This window comes from Leucoraja erinacea, chromosome 1 (assembly GCF_028641065.1).
Source record: "Leucoraja erinacea ecotype New England chromosome 1, Leri_hhj_1, whole genome shotgun sequence".
Taxonomy (NCBI): domain Eukaryota; kingdom Metazoa; phylum Chordata; class Chondrichthyes; order Rajiformes; family Rajidae; genus Leucoraja; species Leucoraja erinaceus.
Window position 1 is genome coordinate 75,821,550 of NC_073377.1, and position 25,532 is coordinate 75,847,081.

The 25,532-nt window shown below is 41.9% G+C and overlaps 1 protein-coding gene across 1 annotated transcript in view; it reads left to right on the forward strand.

Moving 5' to 3' along the window:
- The window catches only part of arap2 (ArfGAP with RhoGAP domain, ankyrin repeat and PH domain 2), a 349,086-nt gene that overhangs the window by 220,983 nt on the left and 102,571 nt on the right, over positions 1 to 25,532 (forward strand). The window contains 1 exon segment of the mRNA XM_055637821.1: positions 2,903 to 3,047. Within this exon segment, the coding sequence (XP_055493796.1) occupies positions 2,903 to 3,047 (145 nt within the window).

Here is a 25,532-nt window from a genome sequence, read left to right on the forward strand (position 1 = left end):
ATCTCCCTGCCAGGATATTGGTCCCCCTCGGGTTCAAGTGCAACCCATCCTTTTTGTACAGGTCGCACCTACCACAAAAAAGGTCTCAATGATCCAGAAATTTGAATCCCTGCCCTCTGCACCAGTCCTTGGCATGCATCTATCCTCCACCTCGCTCCATTCCTACTCTCACTGTCACAAGGCACAGGCAGTAATCCTGAGACTGTTGCCTTTGCGGTACTTCTCTTTAACTCCCTAAATTCTCCTTTCATGACCTTGTCTCTTTTTCTACCTATGTCATTGGTACCTATATGCACCACGACCTCGGGCTCCTCTCCTTCCCATTTCAGGATATCTTGGACACGTACAGACACATCCCAGACCCTGGCGCCAGGGAGGCAAACTACCATCCGGGTCTCCCGACTGCGTCCACAGAATCACCTGTCTGACCTAACTATAGAGTCCCCTATTACTAATGCCCTCCTCTTCTTTTCCTTACCCTTCTGAGCAACAGAACCGGTCTCTGTACCGGAGGCCCGGCCGCTGTTGCTACCCCCAGGTAGGCTGTCCCCCCTACAGTACTCAAACAGGAGTACTTATTGTCAAAGTGTACAGCCACTGGGGTACTCTCTAGTCCCTGTCTGTGCCCCTTGCCTCTCCCAACCGTGACCCACTTACCTGCCTCCTGTGGTCTTGGAGTGACCACCTCTCTAACTCCTCTCAATTACTTTCTCGCTCTCCCTGACCAGACGGAGGTCATCGAGCTGCTGCTCCAGGTTCCTAATACGGTCCCTTAGGAGCCCCATCTCGACGCACCTGGTGCAGATGTGGACGTCTGCAAGGCTATCAGATTCCTTGATCTCCCACATCTGACATCCAGAACAGCAAACTGCCCTGGCACTCACACTCCCCTCTTACCTAGGATACAATACAAAACAAACAGCCACAATACAATCAGCAGGGATCTGACTCCCAATCAGCTGCTCCCTCTTGTCAGTTTCCACCAATCAGCGGCTTCCTCAAGCCCACTTGTTTTGAAGTGCGAGTGGGACTTGACTGTGGTTCTCTGGATACTTTCAAGAGAGAGCTAGATAGGGCTCTTAACGATAGCAGAGTCAGGGGATATGGGGAGAAGGCAGGAACAGTGTACTGATTGGGGATGTTCAGCCATGATCGCATTGAATGCTGGTGCTGGCTCGAAGGGCTGAATGGCCTACTCCTGCACCTATTGTCTATTGTGTATTGAGTCCAGGAGGGTGAAACTAATGAGTTGGAATGGTAGAGACCTGGAGAAGATGAGACGAGCTGAATGCCTTCCTGTATATAACCATTCCACTATTCTATCATTCTAAATAGTTTGTTGTAGAATCATTACTGAGAGCTTAATTAAAGTGGTTTGCAGCTCTCACACTATTCTCTCACCATGTTTTACACTGTGCTGTGCTATATCTCAGATATCTTCCAGCAACTAAAACTGTTGACATCAAATTCAAGCCTTTGATTTTCAGTGACTTATTTGTCGTAAAAGAGTGATGCAGAGTACTACACCGCCGCGCAAAGTCAATCATGGCCGACTGGTTGCCATTGAATTTTAGTATCTATTTATTTTTGACAAAAGTGACAATCAAACATTATTCCACAAAACTGTAGTCTGAAGAAGACCCAAGTCCCAACACAAAACGTCACCCATCTTTTTTTCTCCAGAGATGCTGCCTGACCTGCTGAGTCACTTCTCCACTTTGTGTCCATGATTCCACAAAATCTTAATTGAATAATCAGATTATCTTTTCTTGGAGGTGTTGAATGGGGGCGAAATGTTGGCTCGAAAGAAACCATGCAGTGTCTATGTCTAAATATTCAGATTGGCCCGTTTGCACCCAGTTGAGAGAACAAACAGCGTAAGATCTCCTCTAAAATGCGACCCCTCCCCCCTTCCAATCAGTTGAGTGGCACACCTTTGTATTCCACTGGAGTTTGACCTAGTTTCTGACCTCAAATCTTCCACTTGGAGCTTAAATCACACAATTGTGCTTTGAGGAAGAAGCACAATCTACCACTGGGCGAAGCTAATACATTCTCATGCTGTTCGGGTTGATAACTGTGTGATGCCAAGAAATTGATAGAACATTCACAGTTTCCTTATTTCTTATCATGTACGAGGATGTTCATTCACAATTAGCCAGCCATAATTGAAGAGTCAAGAGTATTTCATTGTGATATGTTACAGCAAATAACCATATAACCACATAACAATTACAGCACGGAAACAGGCCATAAACAATTATATGCTAGAAATAAGAAATTAAACAAGAAATAACCAATTAAATTCTTACTTGCTGCTGCTTTAGAGGCGCATTAACACAATAACACACAAATAAATATTCAATAATCAGTAATATTACAAATTAATATTTCACAGTACTAGGTAACCATAAAGGGTAATACATAACACATCTTTCCTTATATAGGTGAAAAGTAAATTGTATCTCTTTTCTTCATTTCATCTAACTTGGTAAGCATAAACACTTTTTCTTTAAATGCTTGCAGCAAGAGAAAAAATTCTAAACTGCCTACTTGTTAACATTTTGCACATGACTTTCGAAAGTGTATGTTTGAGATCACATTCCTTGGAAATGAAAGGCTTGGAGTTAATTATGTTTTTCATCTGAAAATTCAGTCACTGCTCAAACTGCAATGAATGGTGAACTGAACACAGCAAGCAACTCTGTAACTCATGAAATGCAGTGTCACTAGGACTCCAAAGGCGACTTGGGATCCGCGGGAAAAGTATGCTGGAAAACATCTATTGCTACCCGTATTATGACTTCAGGAGTGTTGTCTATTTCACAACAGTCAACATTATCAGCATTTTCTGGATGATGTATATGATCTGATTTTAATGCCTTTCATCTCTTGTCCACAGATTTTAGCAAGCGATGGTGTACCCTAGAAGGTGGATTTCTCAGTTATTATGAGAGTGACAAGTCTGCCACACCAAATGGGAGGATTGATATCAGTGAGTTGGTCTGTTTGGGAGTGACCAAGTCTGATCTTACTTGGGGTTCTGGGTGAGTATGAAATTTAAGACACATTTCTTTAGATTGGAAAGAATCCCAGTAGAATTAATTGTTCCAAATTAATTGTTCCAAACAGCTTGACATGCTGTTGTTTACAACAGAAATTTTCCTTGCACATGGACAAAATATTCTTGCACTGATGTATTATCTATCATTCTGCCTGCCTTCAATTTAATAACTCTGGATCACTAATTGAATTGAGGATGAAAGACGGCTTGTTCAACATCAAGACCATTTCAGCTAAAGTCATGCAATCAAGCTTATATCTGCTCTTTATTGGTGATACTGCAGCTGTCCCCAACTTGTCTTATATACGTATGGTGGATTATGTTGCACTTATTAAGTTTAGAATAGCAGTCAGTACTGAGAAAACAGTTGTCAGCACACTTTGATGGAAAATGCAGTGCAAAAATCAGCATGTGTCACATTGCAAAACTTACTTGTGGAAGAAAAATAACTACTAGTCCTAAATGCAAATGTTTTTGAATTACGAATATACCACAAGGAAGTTTATTATGGTTATTTCTCAACAAATACTCCTTGACCTGCTGAATATATTTTTAGTTTAGTTTATTAATGTCACATGTACCAAGGCACAGTGAACTGCTTTATTGTTGTGTGTTATCGAGTCAATGAAAAAACTATACAGGTTTACAATCAAGCCATCCACAGTGTATAACATTTAGTGCAAGATAAAGTCTGATTAAAGGTAAATCAAAGGCCTCCAACGAGGTAGATGGGAGGTCAAGACTGCACTTTAGCTGGTGAGAGAGCAGTTCAGTTGCCCTGGGAAGCTGGGAAGAAATCTGGAGGTATGCGCTTTCACACTTCTGCACCTCTTACCACATGGGAGAGGGGAGAAGAGGGATTTGATACAGGTGGGCCTGGGCAAGTTGCTGGCGTTATTTACTCCTAACAACTTGAAGTTTTCAACTAACTCTACTTCGCCATTAATGCACATGTTCCTATTTCCTTTGTCTTGTTGACATTGAGAGAAAGGTTGATGTCTTGACACCAGGTCACAAGATTCTCAATCTCCTTCCTGTACTCCGTCTCATCACTACTTGATTTCCAGCCGACCATGGCGGTATCGTCTGCAAGCTGATAAATGAAGTTGGGTTGGTATTTGGCTGGACAGTTTTGAACATTTTGGGTTTTTATTACAGATTTTCAGCATCTACAGTTCCTACTTTTCTGACTCCCGAGGTGTCTGTCTATAATCACTCTTTCTTGCAGCTGTGAGCAAGATCATGTACTTCAAGTAGAAACAGAGACGGAACCGTTTTTGATGTCATTGAAAAATGCTTGAAGTCACTTGGGACTCACCAACAGCTAGATCCTTGAGCAAACCAGCCAATGTTGTGTACAATTCCCAAAGCGCATCGCAGGCACTTGAAGCATGCACCTCAGGAACAGTGTGCAATGCTTAAAGCAAAACCTTGTATACACTGGCAAAATGACAAGTTTGAGGAAAGTCTAAAAAATTCAGCATTCCCCTTGGGAGAACTCAGCCGCAACTTCTTATGAAGAGGCCATGTCTACGTAGCTGCAGTCATATTGGAGGCTAACAAAATGCCCAAGCCAGGAGGAGGAATGCCCAATGTCCTTCGGACTCACGGGACTCCATTCGCTGTACAAATATCAGTTTATAGATACAGTGTGCAGGCATGCCCTTCAGCCCACTGAGTCCGCGCCGACCAGCGATCCCTACACACTATCAATATCCTATATGCACTAGGGGAAATTTAAATTTATACCAAAGCGATTAACCGACAAACCTGTACGTCAAGAGTGTGGGAGGAAACGAGATCCCGGCGAAAACTCACGCAGGTCATGGGGAGTATGTACAAACTCCGTACAGACAGTACTCATAGTCAGGATCGAACCCAAGTCTCTGGTGCTGTAAGGAAGCAACTCTACCGCTGTGCCACCCACATAGGGATACAAAGTGCTGGACTAACTCAGCGTGTCAGGCAGAATCTCTGGACCATGAATTAGTGATGTTTTGGTTTGGGACCCTTCAGACTGATTGTGGAAGATAGAAAGCTAGGAGACAGAAGAGGCAGGACAAAAGGGCATGGCAAGTTTTGATAAGCAGATGGAGCAAAAAGCTAGAGATAAAGATGTGAGACAGACTGATTGAAGAATTGCAAATGGTGAAAACAGAGGAAGGAGAAGGGAGAAATATGTACGAGTCTAGATTTGGCACAAGGGAGGGAAGTGGGGTTTGGTGTGTGGGTGAAAGGAGAGAGGGGGGGTGGGGGAAAGGGGGGGATTGCTTGAGGTTACCTAAAATGTGAGAATTCACTCGCATATCAGACTCTTTTTATGTCACCGATTGAATGAATTGTTTCCAGCTCCTTTAAGCTGTTTAGATGGTGGAATGATTTTTTGCTCTTTTTCTGTGGGTTTTTCATTTTGTTATGGCAGGCACCAAATAAGAAATGATGAAATCACTTTTCTCCCAAGATCCATCTTAACACTTGTTTTTGTTTATCAATCTAACTACAGTGAAATATGGTAATGGTGTGATTGATGGCAGGGCAATCCAACCTCTTTCAGCAGGTGTCACTACTCCCTCATATGTATCTTAGATTCATAATGGCAGATGTTTGGATACATGATGGCTTACTTTGAAGAAGAGGTTTCTGCATGGGTCTGTTTAGTTACTTTAGTTTAGTGTATTACTTTGTGTACTGAGGTACAGTGAAAAGCTGTTGTTGCTTGCTAACAAGTCAGTGTAAAGACTATACGTGCTAACAATTAAGCCATCCACGGTGTACAGATTGATGATAAAGGGAATAACATTTAGTGCAAGATAAAGTCCAATTAATGCTAGTCCGAGGGTCTCTAATAAGGTAGATAGTATCTCAACAACTGCTCTCTAGTTGTTGATAGGATGTACACAAAAATGCTGGAGAAACTCAGCGGGTGCAGCAGCATCTATGGAGCGAAGGGAATAGGCAACATTTCGGGCCGAAACCCTTCTTCGGGCCGAAACCCTTCTTGTTGATAGGATGGTTCAGTTGCCTGATTTCAGCTTGAAAGAAACTGTCTCTGAATCTGGAGGTACGCGTTTTCACATTTCCGCTCCTCTTGCTTGATGGGAGACGGGTGAAGAATGCGCAATGTTATCCATGCACTGTTATCCATAAAGAAGATGTACTATATTGTTGCCTTCTTTGAGCCTTTGAAGACTTCATGGAGGTAAAATTACTAGAAGCCAAAATGGGGCGGCACAATGGTGGAGCTGCTGTCTCACAGCACCATAGACCCTGGTTCAATCTTGACCTGTCGGTGTGGAGCTTGCACGTTCACCAAATGAACACGTGGGTTTCCTCCGGGTCCATTGGTTTCCTTCCACAACCCAAAGTCGTGCAGGTTTGCAGATTAATTGGCCTCTGTAAAATTGCCCCTAATACATAGGAAGTGGATGCGAAGGTGGGACAACATAGAACTCATGTGAACAATGTTGGATGGTTGGTGTGGACTCAGTGGGCCAAAGGGCCAAATTCCATGCTGTATCTCTAGACTAAACTAGTCTCAAATAATGATTGAATATAGATGTTAATAGAAAGATTAGTTAGTTTGTAGGTAAAATGTTCACATAAAGTCTGGTGAAGCCTTGGAACTAACTACATATAATAATAATAATAATAATAATAATAATAATAATAATAATAAAGCATTGTTACTTGAATTCCCAGGAGAGCACCAGAGGTGCAGTTAACCACAGCACTGGGAAGCGTAGAGACAAGAATCTGCAGATGCTGTTTTACATAAAAGACACAAAGTACTGGAGTCAAAGTACCTGCGGAGTAGCTCAGCAGGTCAGGCAGCATCTCTGGAGAGAGGTGATATTTCGTGTCGGGCTGGGGATTAGTATCCATGGTTGGTAATTTTCAGCTGACATCACAGTGGGCTGAGAAGCCTTTCTTTGGTTGATACATTTCTGATTGTTATAAAACTGGAATTCATTTGTAAAGCAGCTACTTATGCGCTATTATATGAAATAGTTCTCATATGTATTCCTCCGTGAATTCAAATCATCCAAGAATAACTGGAAACTGTAAAGATCCAACATGCTTAATGTAGAAGAGGAAATTTATGAATATCTGAGAGGGAACTGAGAGAATTTCTTAAATGCAGATAATACCTTCTTACCATATTTAAAACTTAACACATTTAAAACTTAACACTTAAAAAAAGAGACAAGGATGCCAAATAGTGGCTGCTTTGGGCCCTATCATGTAACCTATTGTTGTGTCCTCTGTTATATAAAAGTTGTTGATTCATAAAATATTTAACATCCAAAGTAAAATATCATTCTGAATGTTGTTGTTTGGAATGCTCTGTGCCCTAAATACTTCTGAGAATGATTTGTGCCCATGCAGGGCATCGTCAATGTATGTAGCATTACTTTTAATTGTAATGTACAGCATTGCTATAATTTCTGTCCCTTTTCACTCTATTTCCCCCCTATCCCCCAGTCCTATGAAAATATTAAACATGGATAGCTTTGTAGATGACTCATCAATTGTGTCCAGTGTCTAAACTGAGGTTAACTTGATAATAAGAGGGTGGCATGGTGGTGCAGTGGTAGTTGCTGCCTTGCAGGGTTTGCAGCTTTGGAAACCCGTGACCGCATAGGTTTTCTACAAAACCGTTGGTTTCCTCCCACACTCCAAAGACGTACAGGTTTGTATACTTGGTACAAGCGTAAATTGTCCCTCGTGTGTGTAGGCTTGTGTTAACATGCAGGGATCGCTGGTTGGTGTGGACTCGGTGGGCTGAAGGGCCTGTTTCCGTGCTGTATCACTAAACTAAACTAAAAATATTTCCTAATGCTACCGGCAGAGGATTTGGTGTACCAAAGCGAAGCATTGTGGAACATTTTCTAGGTTTTTTTTGGCTTTGCTTATAGTTTTATCCATATTGTTATTTCCGTCACTATATACAGCAATCTCCCATTTCAAAATTCTTAAATATAAAACGTGCAACATTGGTTATGCACAGCATGCAATATACCTCATTTTTCACAATCTCATATTTATGTGCATTTTGAATATTTTTTTTAATGGCAAAACCTAATGAATGCTAATAATAGATAAAAAATATCCAAGTTGTATAAACCAAGCATAAAAATGTTAGCGTCACGGTCACTGATCACTGCAAAGGTTCTTTCGTGAACAACTCACTGCATTGTGAAATAAACAGATGAATGCAAGATTTACAAGCGAGTCCAGCAGACCAAGACCTGAAAGTCAGTTTCATTCAAAGTCCTTGCTTCATCCTTCCATTAATCCTAGTCCCAGAGGTGAAAATGTGTTTCAGTCAACAGTGCCATCGAGTCTTCTGTACATGTTCTCCATATCCTCTGCCACTATCAACTGCAAAGTTTTTACATAAAATGATGGTCAGTAAATCCCGTTTGAACTGGTTTTGAGAACAAAACCACGAGCGATTGCAGAGAACTTTCAAGTTCTTGATCAAGGTGAACCTTGTTTGGCACAGACATTGTAGATCAAGGCGCCTGTTTCTTTGCTGTACTGTTCTATGTTCTAGCCCACCATTGACATTAATTGTCAGTCTCCTTTGTTTGTATCTAAAAAGATATTTGGAGTAAATGTTATATGACCATTACTTGACCATTAAATTACCTAACTGAGAGTAGATGGGAGAATTTTTCAGTTATAGATTTCTAATTAATTTTAGGATGGTGCCAAATGGAATTGAATTCTCGTTGATATCATGTGTACTATGTGAACCTAACACTCTTGGAAATATTAATGTAGCAGGCAAAGCATGCATCACTAGTGCATTGAAGATACCATGGAATGGGAAAGGAATCCAACGCGTGGAATTAATGGAATTTAGCACACAAAGGCATTCTGGTTCATCTGTATTTAGCCCATTGCATCCAACTTTTTGGGTAAAATTGTTTGAACCATAAGTTAAAATAGAATGCTGTAATTAATTACCAATGAAGCAAATATCGGCCTTTACTTCTTCCCTTGATAACCTCTCTGGAATTGGTCTAGTGGAAAACACGGGAATGTTTGTCATCAGCACTGGGTTAATGATGTCAGAGGAAGCTGGCGTTGTTCTTTGAACAAAGGCGGCTCAGAGGAGATTTGATGGAGATGTGCAAGATCCTGATAATTTTAGATTTGATAGCTAAATGGAAGTTGTTCCTGTCAAGGACAGAGGATCACAGATTTAATGGAATTGGCAAAAAAAATTCACAGGTAATATGATGAGATGACCTATGCAGAATGCTTGATAACCTTGATCTTTGTGTCCATGAAGGTGGTAGAATCTGGAATTTCCAAATGGGAATTTTGGAAAGGCGCTTGAGGGAAAATAATTTGCAGGGAATGGATATGCCTGGATTGCTCTGCAGGGAACTGTCATGGACACAGTGGGAGATATGGCTTCCGTCTGTGCTATTATTACTCAAAGTGATCGAGTGTGTTTGTCAGCCTTTATAGAACCCAACTGAATTTCACTGGTAGAGACGCTACCTGCTTGGTTACCACCTTGAAGATGAAGGTGATCAGCCAGCCCAATTACACAATGCCATGTAATGTCACACCTTCAGATACGATGTGCATTAATTTTCATGTTATGTCATGTTATTCTTAAGATTCAACAAATATTTGAGTGAAATATTCTGTATTTACAAAGATATTGATGGTATCCTAAAGGCTTTTCTCCATTTATATGCAGTGCATGCACGTTGAAGAGTCATGTGTGTGTGGTCATTGCATCCTCTCGTGTGCATGGCAGATTAATTCTGAAATACAAATCTGAGAATCGGCATTACAATGAAAGGCACCCGGGAATATTTCAAACTGCAACGGATGAATCAATTTTCCATTTTATCTTCAGCCATGGATGCCTTTCCCTGATTAGGGTCATGCTGTTGCTGTGAAGTAGAGCTGCAGCTCCACTGAATGACTTCAGCAGCCTCTCCTTAGTTTCACTGATCTTTGTCAGCACCAACCTACTCTCCTGTGTGTGTGTGTCACATTTATCATATGCTGCCACACTCTGATACAAGATACGTTCTTTCATGTCAGGGTAATCTCTGGCCCAAATGCTTGATTTTTCTTTTGAAAATAACATTCTTCAGCTTTTTTATTATTGTTACTTTTCAAAAAAGATCAACTTCATTCATATAGTCATGTAGATTATAAAACAAAGGTGAATCAATTTAACATCAGATTTTTCTTACTGGTGATTATTGATGGAATGCTTATGGTACTTAAGAAATGAGCTTGAATTATTGGCTATTCAATGCTAATTAAAGAAAGCTCCTGCCATTTTATTTAATGCCAATTCCTTGGAATATTAAATTTCCACTGGTTTGAAATCTCAGAGAGGCGATTAAGGAAATCTCTAAACTTTCCATCTAACTTTTGTTCACTTTCATTCATCAAGGGAATAAGCTTCTCTATATGGAAGTCAGTATTTTTCCATTTATTCAAGTCAGTGCTCTCCGTAAGCCACAATACTGTTCAATGGGTACAACTGAGAACTCTGGAAACTTAAGTACTTTTGTAATTGAATAGCATATTAATTATTGAAAGCTTTGATAAAATATTCAGCTATGTATTATCATTGGGCAAAATTGCACCTGTTCCTGACTAAATGTACATTCAGCAATTTATGCTGCAGTATGCTGGCATTAATCCCAGAACATTCTGAATCCATTTGTCTCAGACACTAAATCCTCATGTATTTCAGTTATCATTGCACTGTTAATGGCACTTTGTAGAACTGCAATAGAACCCAATGGAACATATTACACAGGAATTAAGTACCAAACTGTTGCTCCGCAACGTGACACAAGCCTGTTGTTAAAATTTTGCATCTGCTCATTCCCTATTGATGTAATAAACATGGAAGACAGGTGGTGATTATTTTTTTCCAACAAAGCAAGTTTTGGTAGCATATGTTGTGGGTTCATAGATAATAAAAATTAATAATCTACCTTCTACCTCTTACTTATATTCTAGCAACCCTTCTTGTATCTATCTAGTTCCTATCCTGTAGATATTGGACAGATGAAATATAATGATGCTTTGGGAAGATGAACAACTGAAGAATTATAGTTAACTAGACCAAGTGGGACCCTTTGGGCCCCATCTCCTCAACGCGCAGTTGCTGGGGGGAGGGGGGGGGGGGGGTGGGGTCAAGGGGGTAACCACCCCCCCCCTGTGGCGTCACACACACACACACACACACACACACACACACACACCACACACACACCACACACACACACTACACACTACGCCCCTTGATATTATATTAATGTTATTCATTCGCTCCTTTTACCCCATCCCCCGCCCTATCCACTCATACATGCTAGAGAGGGAGAGGGGTAGAGAGAGACCAAAGGACTGCGAGTTGGGCCGCCGCAGTCTTCAGCTATGGTCTTCAGTTAGAAACATAGAAAATAGGTGCAGTAGTAGGCCATTCGGCTCTTTCTGGTGGTGGAGGTTGGTACAAAAGTGCCATATTCAAGACTTTTAGATAGACACGCAGATATGCAGAAACTGGAGGGGTATGGATAACGTGCAGGCAGAAAAAGATTAGTGTATCTTGGCGTCATGTTCAGCATAGACATGGGGGGCTGAAGGGCCTGTTCCTGCAATGTACGTTTCTATATTTTATGTGTGGTTCACTCCCCAAGGCCAGGAATGCTCTAAATTGGTGAAGGGTGGATAGATGGTGGCAGTGACCAAAGACTGAGGGTTGGGGAGGGGTTAGATAGGTAGTTTCTCATACAGATTAATTTAGTGAACAAGTGCTTGTATTGCAAAATCAAACCTCATTGATGCTAATACTAGTTAAACCAGTAGTTTCCACCATTGAATTAAACTTTTTTGTTTAATTGGGACCTCTGGTCATTACTGGCAGAGCTCTGCAGCAACATTGTTTTCCACTGGTGAAACATCTCTACTTTTAGCACCAGTTAGTCCTAAAAGAGAAATAACATTGTGGGGAAAAAAATCCATACCTTTAATTATTTATAGAAGAAATACTCTGATGACACAGCTGCAGTTTTTGCTCTCTGTAATCTATTTCTCCTTGAACTTTGAGCTTATTTCAGTTAACAAAAAATGGGCAGAGATGCCATTGAAACGTTCTTAACATATTCACATTTCAGAAAATAGCTAAAAATGATAAGATTACTTTAAAATGAGAATTGCTCCTGCAAAAGACCGATTAATTAGCATTCCCCAGTCCTCCTTATTAACAGACTCAATGGCAGTGCTGTTTAATCAAGGAAGAATAACTCCTGAATATTCGGTTGAGATGTGCATTAATCTTTTGAATAGGCAGTATCTTTCTTTTCAGAAATTAAGCATTAACAGTATGAGGTGAAAATGTCTGAACATACTGAGTATTGTTTAATTATTAAATGTTTAGAACTACATGCTGGTTGTTAATTCATTGGGACAGGTTTTTGCTTTTCACATCCAATGTACTAATCCTTTGAAATCAGTGGATTAGAAACCAGCCAGAAGCCATATTTTGTGTCGGATATGTGCAGCACTCTTGCATTAGAGTCAGAAGTTTGTGATTTTAAGTCCCATCCAAAGACATGAGCATAACCAAAACTAGGCGTATCCTTCACTGCAGCAAAGAGTCCTACACTGTGAGAGATGTTGCCTTTTGAGTGAAAACTGTAGAACATATCCAAGGATTGAAGAACTGGTTGATTAATGTCTGTAGTCAGAGAAAATACTAGGAGTATCTTGAAGGAAAAAAAATAGAAAAACTGACATAAACTAAAATGATAATGTTAAATCCTCATTGCCTAATTTACAATGATAATAGAAAGAGAGTGAAGTCAATTATATTGTAGTAGATGTAGGCACAAGGAACTGCAGATGCTGGTTTACAATAAAAATATACAAAATACTGGAGTAACTCAGTGGGTCAGGAAGCATCTCTGGAGGATGTGGATAGACAAGGAGTTGATCAGCAGATGTATGGAATGACAGGCTAGAGAGTGTCAGAAAGCCAAAAGAGTCTCAGATAATGAACGTGGGAGTGAAATGTAACGCTGAAGAGTGGGATATGGGTGGATGGATAAAGAGGGGGATAAAAATGAAATGTTATCTGAGATAGGAGATGAATATACAAAGGAGAGGAAATCAGCAGAGATGGGATGGAAGATGGTGGAAGAAATGTGTGCACATCAGGATGGGAGGTCATGGCAAAGAGAGAGGGTATTACCTAATAGCAGGGATACCTACTTTAAATACATTCTCCTCTTCACACCAAGAGTTCTATGAAACCCTTTCCAACTGTTTTGCCTCTCTGAATCCTGCTGCTCTCCTTATCCATTTTCAAGTAATGCCCCAACTACCACCATCAATCCCACTCCTGCCTTTCATTATTTACATCCTGGTTTTATCAACCCTCCTAAAATGTATCTACATCTTTGTTCAATTTAGGTTTGGTTTATTGTTCCCACATACACATAAATACACTTAAATCAAACTCAAGTACAGTAAGGGGAAGATACAGAGTACAGAGTTCTCAGCACTGTAGCACATCAGTTCCATAGACAAAATCCAATGTCTGTAATACAGAAGCCTAATTAAAGAGGGGAAGAAGCTGTTCCTGAGTTTGGTGGTGCACGCTTTCTAGCTTCTGTACCTTCTGTTGGACAGGAGCAGGGAGAATGAGGAATGACTGGAGTGGAACAAGTCTGATAACGTTGGCTGCTTTTGCGAGGTGTAGATGGAATCAATGGTAGTCTGTGATGAACTGGGTTATATCTATAACTCTCCATTTTTTTGTGGACTTGGGCACAACGTTTCCCAAACAAAGGTGTGATGCAACCTGACAGCATGCTTTCTATGGTGCATTGGCAGACGTTTTTCAGAGTCATTGGAGACATGTTGAATTACCTCAGTCTCAGAAGTAGAGGCGTTGGTGTGGCCTACTGTCTTGACAGTCACGTCAGTGTGGTTGGTACATAACAGCTCATTGGTAATATTAATGGCAAGGAACCTGCAGCTCTCAGTCACTTTCACTGGCACCATTGATGCTGATTGAGGCATGTACTGCACTACACTTTGTGGTCAACAACTAGCTCCTTTATCTTGCTGACATTGAAGGAGAGTTTTTTGTCCTTGCATCGTGTTACTAAGTTCTCAATCTCCTTCCTATACTCCATTTCATCATTGTTCATGATCTGGCACACCACAGTGGTGTCTTCTGCAAACTTGTAGATGGAGTTAGAGTTGAAATTTGCCGTACAGTCGTGAGTGTGTGTTGAATATAATAAGGGACTGAGAACATGTCCTTGTGGGGCACCACTGTTGAAAGCTATTGAGGAGGAGGTGTTGCCTAACACAGGAGAACGTAGCAGCTTTACCAACTGACCACATCACTCTAGATGAAGATTACCCGCATCACTATCCACAGAAGTTCCTCAAAGTACAGAAGTTACAAAAAGTGACGTTCCTTGGAGATTATCAATGCTCACTATTTCTAATAACTGTTTAGACTTGAGTCAAAAACAATCTCTAAAATGTTGACAGAATATAGAGGGACCTTCAACACTAAAGAAGACCGACACAGATTATAGGGGTGCGTGAATAATCGTACAACCTGGCATATTAATTAAAATAGCAAAATGTGAGATTTTACACTATTGTAACAAAACTAAGGAAATCAGAAATCCAAGTGAATTCATGTTCTTGCCGCAGAATTAGGCCATTTGGCCCATTAAGTCTACTCTGCCATTCAGTCATGGCTGATCTATCTTTCCCTCTTAACCCCATTCTCCTGCCTTCTCACCATAAACCCTGACACGGGTACTAATCAAATTCAAAGAGCAAACGATTTGGAAGCACAAATAATTGAAAGGAGCGATGGAAAATAAAAAGCAGTGTCAGCACTAAGATTTATTTCTAGATAGACGAAATTGAAGAGGAGAGAAGTTATATTAAATGTAAATTTCTCACACCCGGATGTGGAATTTGTACAGTAATGGGCCTGTCCCACATAGGCGACTGCAGGAGACTATGTGGTTGCCACGTGTTCGGGGGTGGTTGCCGGGGAATCGCCTTCGTGGTCGTGAGGAGTTTCCGCATTCTGGGAACTAGTCGCGGCCTCATTATGGTCGCCACTAATTTTTCAACATATTGCATATTTTCGACGACCGCGACCAGATTAAGCCGCCTTTGAGAGTAGCGAGAATTCTCATGCCATAGGTGGGTCGCCAGGAGGTCCTAGTGGGTTGCCAGGAGGTTGAAGGTTCTCGTAGGTTCTCGTAGGTTGTAGACGGTGCTGACAGGGGAATTTCATTGGCTCATTGGGAAAATAAACGTAAGCTGTAGTTTTCAGAACCAAGGATAACCGACCGGTAATGTTAATGTCCGCCGAGCTTCACATCCGTGTATCTCTGGCTTGCCAGTTGTCTCCACTCCTTCTCCCCCATTCTCCTCCTCCCCCCTCTGCCCCCCCCTCTTTTAAAGGACTTACCGTGCACTGTGCTTTAGCCATCTTAATTTCAGCGCCAACCTTTTTGTTCATCGCGGTGTGTGCCTGCATCACCTTGGCTTTGCACCGTGTGAATTTCACTCAGACTGCGCTCCCCAGCTTGCATAATGGGCTGGTGAAGGAAGCGACGTGTGTATTCCGCTCTGAAAGTTGCCGTTACAGTTGCCGGTTTTTCAAAAATCGCCTAAATAGGACAGGCCCATAAATGAATGGGTTTGGAAGACAGAGAAATCTAAATCTAGGCAAAAGGATGCAAGAAATGTCCACGGATTCTCAATTATTTGTAATTGAACGGTCTACAAAATAATGGCAATGAATTGGCTGCAGAGTTGCATCTAAGGGTGCAATTTTAAGGCCATGATGAAATATGTCTTAAGAATGTACAGATATGCAGGGCAATATTCCTGGTTACAGAGTTTTCAGGCGAGATAAGGAGCAGGTTACAGAAGTAATTACAATTGGAGGGAAGAATTGAGAGAAGCATCAATAAATGAGGCTATGCAGGTTGAACTGAGTACAAATGGGGAAATCGCTTTTACAGAGAATTTATTATGGACACTAAAGTTTCAGCAGCACATAGTAATTAAGATGCCATCTCTGGAAAGTGCAGAAATATCAAGCCATTGTCAGATCAGAAGAATAGAAAATGTTTAGTTTAGAAATTCTAAGTTGTAACACAATTTATGTGCACTGTTGTTTAATCAGCAAGCTATCTGCTGAAAGCTGTTGAGTATTTAGTATTTTACTCAATGATCCATGTAATTTGATTTTGGTCAGCCTGTGAACCCTTGTCACTGATCGATAGATTGAAATCATGCTGGAGGACATTATCTGCAAATCAGCAATACAATTTTATCGGTGATGCTGTATTTGAGAGGGTCATGCCTGACTATTCACATGGATGCAAAAGATTCCATGTCACCATCAGATAAATCCATGAAATTCAACTGGTTTTAGGGCAATAATTTTCCCTTAATCAATTCAACCAAAAACAAATGGCATTGGTAATTGAACAAACTACAAAGTGCGTAAGGAACTCAGCTGGCCAGGCAACAATAAATGAGGAGGAAGTGGGCAGATTACATTTTGTAATCTCCAGTCTGGAGGGGAGAAAATTGGAAAAGAGAGGTGGTGCCAAATCCTGGCAAGTGGAAGTCTGAAGAAAGGTCTCGAACTGAAACATCGCCCATTCCTTCTCTCCAGAGACGCTGCCTGTCCCGCTGAGTTACTCCAGCTTTTTGTGTCTATCCTGGCAAGTGATAGGTGGATACAGATGAGGGGGGTGATTGACAGATAGGTGGAGAAAGTGACAAAAGCTAGGGATGAAAAGGATTTCAGATAGGAAAAGAAGAGGAGTGAATTGTAAAGCAAGATGTGGCTTAAAGGGCGCAGAAGAGAGGGGAAAAAGGGGGGAATAAAAGAGAAATATGGGGACTTGGGCATGGGAGATGTGTGTAAATGGCTGGATGACCAGGGTGGTTGGAGATGGTGGGAGAAATGCCTGTGCATCACTGTGGAGAGCAGGGAAAAGAGGGGTGATGTGGGTTGCTACCCAAGCAGAAAATGAGGTGCTTTTCTTCTAGTTTGTGTGTGACCTCAATCTGGCAATGGAGGAGACTAAGCACAGAAAGTTCAATATGGAAATGGGAAGGGGAATTAATATAGTTAGCAACCGGAAGCTCCAGCAGGACAGGTTGGACAGAGCTCAAGTTGCCAAATCTCCCTTGATGTCACTGAAGTAAAGTAGATCACCTCCGGAACAGCAAATGCAGTAGATGAGGTTATAGAAGTTGCCCGGGAGCCTCTGTCACACCTGGAAGGGCTGCTGGGGGTCCCTGAATGGAAGTTTGAGGAGGTGTGGAGGTATAACATCAACTGTGTTATACCTGCACAAAAAGCCCCCCGTCAGTGATGGTACGAAATCCCTGCCACAACGACGTGTGTCTTTGTCATTTGCGAAGTGGCTATTGAGTTTTTGTCCGTACAGCCTCTTCGCTTCCCTGATCCCCCGGGATAGGTTACCCCTTGCCAGTTTGTATGCTGCGTTGTCCCCAGATTTGAATGCCGCATTCCGGATTCTCAGTAGGGAACACACTTCCCCAGTTAGCCAAGGTTTCTGATTGGCACGCCTCCTGATGGTTTTTACCACCGTTACATCCTCAATACATTTATTGATGTATGCGATGACGGATTCTGTATAAGCCCCCTTCTGTTTAGTCTGCTGACACATGACTGTGCTGCCAGACTCGATAACAACTTCATCAACAAGTTCGCTGATGACACAACAGTGGTGGGTCTCATCAGTGACAATGATGAATCGGCGTACAGGATGGAGGTGGAGCTGCTCACAGGTTGGTGCAAATCCCACAACCTCATTCTTAACGTGGGAAAAACTAAGGAGATGGTGGTTGACTTCAGGAGGGCGGGGAAACAACACCATACACCTCTGCACATCGACGGAGCTGATGTGGAAAGGGTCAGCAGCATGAAGTTCCTAGGACTACATCTGTCTGATGACCTGACGTCCACGGCCAACACCACAGCTCTGGTCAAAAGAGCCCAGCAGCGACTTCACCCTCTCCGAAGACTACGTTAAGCAGGCCTCCCCACTACACACCTACGGACTTTTTATAGGGGGACTGTCGAGAGCACATTGACCTACGGCATCACTTCCTGGTTCGGGAGCTGCAAGGCGTACGAACGGCACCAACTAGATAGGATAGTGAAGACCGCCAGCAGGATTATTGGTGCTCCACTCCCCTTCCTGCTGGACATATACAGGAAGAGATGTATCAGCAGAGCCATCTCCATCATCAAAGACCCTTACCACCCATCGCATGACATTTTCTCCATCCTGCCATCTGGGAAGAGGTACAGGAGCATTAGCTGCAAAACCAGCAGGATGCTCCTCAGCTTCTTCCCACAGGCTATAAGACTGCTAAATGGACTTTGCCCCCTGCCAAGTATCGCGCACAAACCCCCACACTGCAGCAGAGCCATTGTTGTGCCGCTGCCGGTCGGAACGCCTGTTGAATGTTTAGTAGAGTGTTAAATTTGTTCATGATACATGTATTTTTTTTATTTCTATTTACTTTTCATGCACACTGAATGGACACTGGTTGAGCAACGTTTTTTTTGTTTCCTCTAGGTATGCGAATACTCAGGAAATGACAATAAAGATATACAATACAATACAATACAATACAATACAATACAATACAACTGTGGTTGCAGGCAAAAGTACCTGAGGATAGGGTGGTTGCATGAGAAAGGATGAGCGAATCAAGGAAATGTGGTGAGAGTGGGCATTACGGAAAAGCACAAAGGGGTGCGGAGGGAAGGTCACGTTGAAAGTGGCGTAAATGTCAGCGAGTGATGTGTTGGATGTGGAGGCTTGAAGCTTGCTCAAGATTCCTGCAGCTGCAGTTTCTTATTTCTCCAATTTGCATAGACCATTAATCTCTTTTGCTGTTTTTGGAATTATGCACAAGTTGGCTTCATGTTTACTTGTGCAGCAGTGGTTACATTACACAAAGTAATTCATTTGTTGTGAATTGCTTTGGGACATCCTGAAGGATACGATAAGCTACATAATAAATAGAAGTTTATTCTTTCGTCCTTCCCTCCTATTTAAGCCTTTGTGTATTCTTGAAACCTTCAGTGTTGCTTTTCAGTGTTTATTCAGCTTTCTTGAACAAAAGGTAATTGACCATCAATCGAGTAGGTTCTTCTGTGCTTAGTTTTGATTCCAATAATTTTGAGCCTTGTGTCTCACCTTCATTGTTTTTGCTTCAATGAGAATAAATCCAATTCTGTAAGTCAGTTACAAATTTAGAACCCAGGCATCCAAATTGTTTCTGATACAAGATACAAGATACAAGATACATTTATTTGTCACATGTGCCAGATGGCACAGTGAAATGTGATCACCATACAGCCAGACAATAAAATAAAGAACACAACACACGATAGAGTTCAACATAAAACATCCCCACACAGCAAAATCAAAAGTTTCCCACTGTGAGGGAAGGCACCTAAGTCATCTTCCTCTGATGTTCACCCGTGGTCGGGGCCTCCGGAACCCTCTGCAGTCGCCGCTACGGGCAGCCCGTCGCTCAGGCCCGCTCGCCGGGATGTTGGAACTCCGACATCGGAACGGGAGGCCAACCACGGCGGCTTGGACCTCCAAAACGGCCGCCACTTCCCACCGGATTCCGCAGCTACCAACGTCCCCAGGCCGCGCCGGATGGAGATTCACGCTGGCGGCCCTCGGCAAAGGGCCCCAGGACTCCGTGATGTCGGTCAGCGCCACCCGCGCTGGGAGCTCCGCGAACCACAGCCCCACGATGTTGGAGCAGTGGGCCCAATGCTCCGGAGCTTCAATGGCGAACCAGTTAGGTATCGCCCGAATATAAGATATTCTCATCTCTGTTTTCTCAATCATCAGTCAGATTGGTACTAGCATTCTACATGGTGGCGCAGCGGTAGAGTTGCTGCATTACAACGCCCGAGACACGGGTTTGATCCTAACTACGTGTGCTGTCTATACGGAGTTTGTACATTCTCCCCGTGACCGCGTGGCTTTTGCCTGAGATCTTCGGTTTCCTCCGACACTACAAAGACACTCAGGTTTGTAGGTTAATTGGCTTGGTAAATGCAAAAGATTGTCCGAGTGTGTGTAGAATAGTGTTAATTTGTGGGTATCACTGGTCAGCGCGGGCTCGGTGGGCTGAATGGGCCTGTTTCCACACTGTGTCTCTAAACTAAACTAAACTTGGATCACTGACCATAAGTATAAATTAAACAGGGATAAAATAATGCTCTTTCAACCATATAACCATATAACAATTACAGCACGGAAACAGGCCATCTCGGCCCGTCAATTCCGTGCCGAACACTTACTCTCACCTAGTCTCATCTAGCTGCTCTCAGACAATAACCCTCCATTCCTTTCCTGTCCATATACCTATCCAATTTATTTTTAAATGATAAAAACGAACCTGCCTTCACCACTTCCACAGGAAGCTCATTCCACACAGCTACTACTCTCTGAGTAAAGAAGTTCCCCCTCATGTTGCTCCTAAACCTTTGTCCCTTAATTCTCAAATCATGCCCTCTTGTTTGAATCTTCCCTATTCTCAATGGAAAAAGTTTATCCACGTCAACTCTGTCTATCTCTCTCATAATGTTAAATACATCTATCAAGTCCCCCCTTAACCTTCTGCACTCCAAAGTATTCTTTGGAGTGCAGAAGACCTATCTTGTTCAACCTTTCAAAGACCTATCTTGTTCAACCTTTCTCTGTAACTTAGGTGCTGAAACCCAGGCAACATTCTAGTAAATCTCCTCTACTCTCTCTATTTTGTTGACATCTTTCCTATAATTTGGCAACCAGAATTGTACACCATATTCCAGAATTGGCCTCACCAATGTCTTGTACAATTTTAACATTACATCCCAACTTCTATACTCAATGCTCTGATTTATAAAGGCCAGCATACCAAAAGCTTTCTTTACCACCCTATCTACAAGAGATTCCACCTTCAGGGAACTATGCACAGTTATTCCTAGATCCCTCTGTTCAATTGCATTCGTCAATTCGCTACCATTTACCACGCACGTCCTATTTTGAGTTGTCCTGCCAAGATGTAGCACCTCACACTTATCAGCATTAAACTCCATCTGCCATATTTCAGCCCACTCTTCCAAATGGCCTAGATCTCTCTGTAGACTTTGAAAATCTATTTCATTATCCACAACACCACCTATCTTAGTATCATCTGCATACTTACTAATCCAATTCACCACACCATCATCCAGATCATTGATGTATATGGCAAACAACAGTGGACCCAACACAGATCCCTGAGGCACCCCACTAGTCACCAGCCTCCAAACTGACAAACAGTTATCCACCATTATTCTCTGGCATCTCCCATTCAGCCACTGTTGAATCCATCTTGCTACTCCACTATTAATACCCAACAATTGAACCTTCTTAACTAACCTTCCATGAGGAGCCTTGTGAAAGGCCTTACTGAAGTACATATAGACAACATCCACCAATTTACCCTCATCAATTTCCCGAGTAACCTCTTCAAAAAATTCAAGAAGTTTAGTCAAACATGACCTTTCAGGCACAAATCCATGTTGATTGTTCCTAATCAGACCCTGTTTATCCAGATGATCATATATATTATCTCTAAGTATCCTTTCCATTAATTTTCCCACCACTGACGTCAAACTAACAGGTCTATAATTGCTAGGTTTACTCTTAGAACCCTTTTTAAACAATGGAACAACATGCGCAGTACGCCAATCCTCTGGCATCATTCCCGTTTCTAATGACATTTGAAATATTTCTGTCATAGCCCCTGCTATTTCTCGACTAACTTCCCTCAATGTCCTAGGGAATATCCTGTCAGGACCTGGAGACTTATCCACTTTAAAATTTTTCAAGGTTACAATCAAATGGGTTATAAGTACATTTAGGTATTCAATAAATTGTTTATAATTGCTTTGCATTGATTTGGAATTTTTGTGAGTAGTCAATATTGCACCAAATCACTTTAATTTTCATGACCACTAATGTTTTTTATATTGAACTATGAATGGTAATGCTCCATGCAGCAGCTGTAATTTACTTTTAAGTTATTCTTCAGCATGAGGGACAACAGAAGTAGTTCATGGCATAATATGTTGTGAAAATAAAAAGTGAGAAATGGAACAAATCACAGAGAAAAAATTAATGTATTCAATGATCGGTTAAATGCTCAATAATGTTGAACCATAAGCATTCAAGATCACCTTAGTGGGGCAATGCAAAGCAATTGAACATCTAAGTGACAAAAACAACATGGACAGCAAAGGTGTCAGGAAAAAGCAAGTCACAACCACAGTTCTGTGAGAATGCAGTTGAAGAAAGTTTTGGGACCAAAATGATGTATTGGTGGAAAGTCGCAAATGCAGAAGAAAAGCCAAATGATAAATCCGTCATTTTCCCCCAGTGGGAAACTTAGACGTGATGTTTTGCAGACTGTGAACCTCAATGTTACAAGCCTACAATTATAAATCATCTGTATTAATGTCCCTGCCATCATTCACAGTTAAGAATCGAGAACCAGATGACACAGGGTTAAGGAAAAGAGTTAATGTAAACCAGTTCATAAGTTCAAATTAACTTATGAATTTATGAATAGGAACCTGAGGCAACTTTTTGACGAAAGGTGTTGGGTATATGGAACGTTGCCAGAGGACGTAGTTGAGGCAGGTGCTATAACAGCATTTAAAAAGCGCTTAGATAGGTGCACGGAAAGGAAATGTTTTAGAGAGATAAGGGCTAAACAGGCAAATGGGTCTAACAGACTGGGCAAGTTGAGGTAACAGGCCTGTTTTCGGGGTTTTTGTCTTTATGATTCTATTGGCAGTTTAAGTTTAGTAGCCGAAGATCTTTGGGGAATTGTGATTACAACTCAGTGAGAAAGGTAGTAGTATAGCTTTTTGAAAAAAAAGCTGACATGGGTGCTGATTACAGCTTACTTATGAAAAGAACTTGTAAATTGCAGCATAATGACTGGAAGATTTTCTGGTGTATTTGTATGATTTTAATCCCATGTTTAGAAAATCTTAGCTATTGAAAGATGTGGCGGAGGAACCAAATTAAGGTGTTGCATGCAAGCAAGGATAACGATAAAAAATTGCAAACAGCAGGTGTTGGAAACCTGAAATACAAACAAAATGCCGGAACGACTCAGCAGATCCAGCAACAAGCATGGAGAAAGGAATTTAAATGAATGTTTCAGGTCTCTAACTTCTCTGCAGAAGTAAACTCAAATTTTTATGAGGGCAACCCTGAAGTCTGCGTGGTAATTTTCTCACACTCTGAGCTCCAGATCCATTCTAGAAATAAGTAATTGTAGTACAGGGGCTGCTACCTTTGTGCGACTTAGCCAACTTCCGCATTATGTCAACTAAGTCGCACAATTGTAGTACAGGGGCTGCTACCTTTGTGCGACTTAGTTGACATAATGCGGAAGTTGGCTACTTTGTGCAACCTGCCAAGGTTCAAGAGAGTTTATTGTCATGTGTCCCAGATAGGACAATGAAATTCTTACTTTACTTCAGCACAACAGAATATAATAGGCATGAATACAGAACAGATTAGTATGTCCATATACCATTATATAAATATATACACACATGAATAAATAAGCAGATAAAGTGCAAATAAACAGATAATGGTCTATTAATGTTCAGAGTTTTGTTTCAGTTGAGTTTAATAGCCTGATGGCTGTGGGGAAGTAGCTATTCCTGAACCTGGACGTTGCAGTCCTCAGGCTCGTGTACCTTCTACCTGAAGGTAGCAGGGAGATGAGTGTGTGGCCAGGATGGTGTGGGTCCTTGATGATGCTGCCAGCCTTTTTGAGGCAGCGACTGCAATGGATCCCCGCGATGATAGGGAGGTCAGAGCCGATGATGGACTGGGCAGTGTTTACTACTTTTTGCAGTCTTTTCCGCTCCCCGGGGGCTCAAATTGCCGAACCAAGCCACGATGCAACCAGTCAGCACGCTCTCTACTGTGCACCTGTAAAAGTTAGAGAGAGTCTTCCTTGACATACCGACTCTCCATAATCTTCTCAGGTAGTAGAGGCGCTAATGTGCTTTCTTTATAATTGCATCAGTGTTCACGGACCAGGAAAGATCTTCAGAAATATGCACTCCCAGGAATTTGAAGCTCTTGACCCTCTCCACCATCGACCCGTTGATATAAATGGTATTGTGGGTCCCCATCCTACTCCTTCCCAAGTCCACAATCAGTTCCTTGGTTATGTTGGTGTTGAGGGCCAGGTTATTGTGCTGGCACCATTTGGTCAGTCAGTCGATCACTCTTCTATACTCTGACATCCCCATCAGTGATACGTCCCACAACAGTGGTGTCGTCAGCGAACGTGATGATGGAGTTCGCACTATGACCAGCTACGCCGTCATGAGTATAGAGTGAGTACAGCAGGGGGCTGAGCACACAGCCTTGAGGTGCTCCCATGCTGATTGTTATCGAGGCTGACACATTTCCACCAATAAGAACAGTCTGTGGATGAGGAAGTTGAGGATCCAATTGCAGAGGGAAGCACAGAGACCCAGATCTGAGAGCTTGGTAACCAGCTTGGAGGGGATGATTATATTAAATGCCGAGCTGTAATCAATGAATAACAGCCTGACATATGAGTTTTTGTTGTCCAAGTGGTCCCGAGTGGAGGGCCAGCGAGATCGCATCCCCTGTTGATCTGTTGTGGCGGTAGGCAAACTGCAGTGGGTCTAGGTTTTTGTCGAGGTAGGAGTTGATTTGCACCATGATCAACCTCTCAAAGCACTTCATCACCACCGACGTTAGTGCCACTGGTCGATAGTCATTGAGGCACCTCACCTTGCTCTTCTTGGGCACCGGTATAATTGATGCCCTTTTAAAGCAGATGGGAACCTCAGACCTCAGATCTATGTCAAAGTTTATCTTATTCAAATGAGCACTGCAGCATTGTTTATCCTTGTGTGACCGACCAATTCTGAATGCCCTTATTCCTTATTAACAAGTAATCTACTCATTCTGCCAAAAATAACTTTAATGTTTCAAGTCTGGCTTTCAATTTATCTTTAAGCAGCCCATTACATAATCTATCTCAATATCCTCTCTATAGTGTGGAAGCCAAAACACTACCTTGTAAGAGCACAATTGTATTTTTTGAGCTTGAGACAGATGCATCAATTCATTTCATTTTTATTTCAATCTTTATATGTTTTAACTTCTTCCATAAAACTGATCATTCCTTTGGATTTCTTTGTTATTTTTTATTTAAGGTACAGCTTGTCCAGATGTACTTCGGAGCTTTCTCATGGCCTAATTCTGTTCCTATCACATGACCAGAAAGAAGTATTCTGCCCATTATG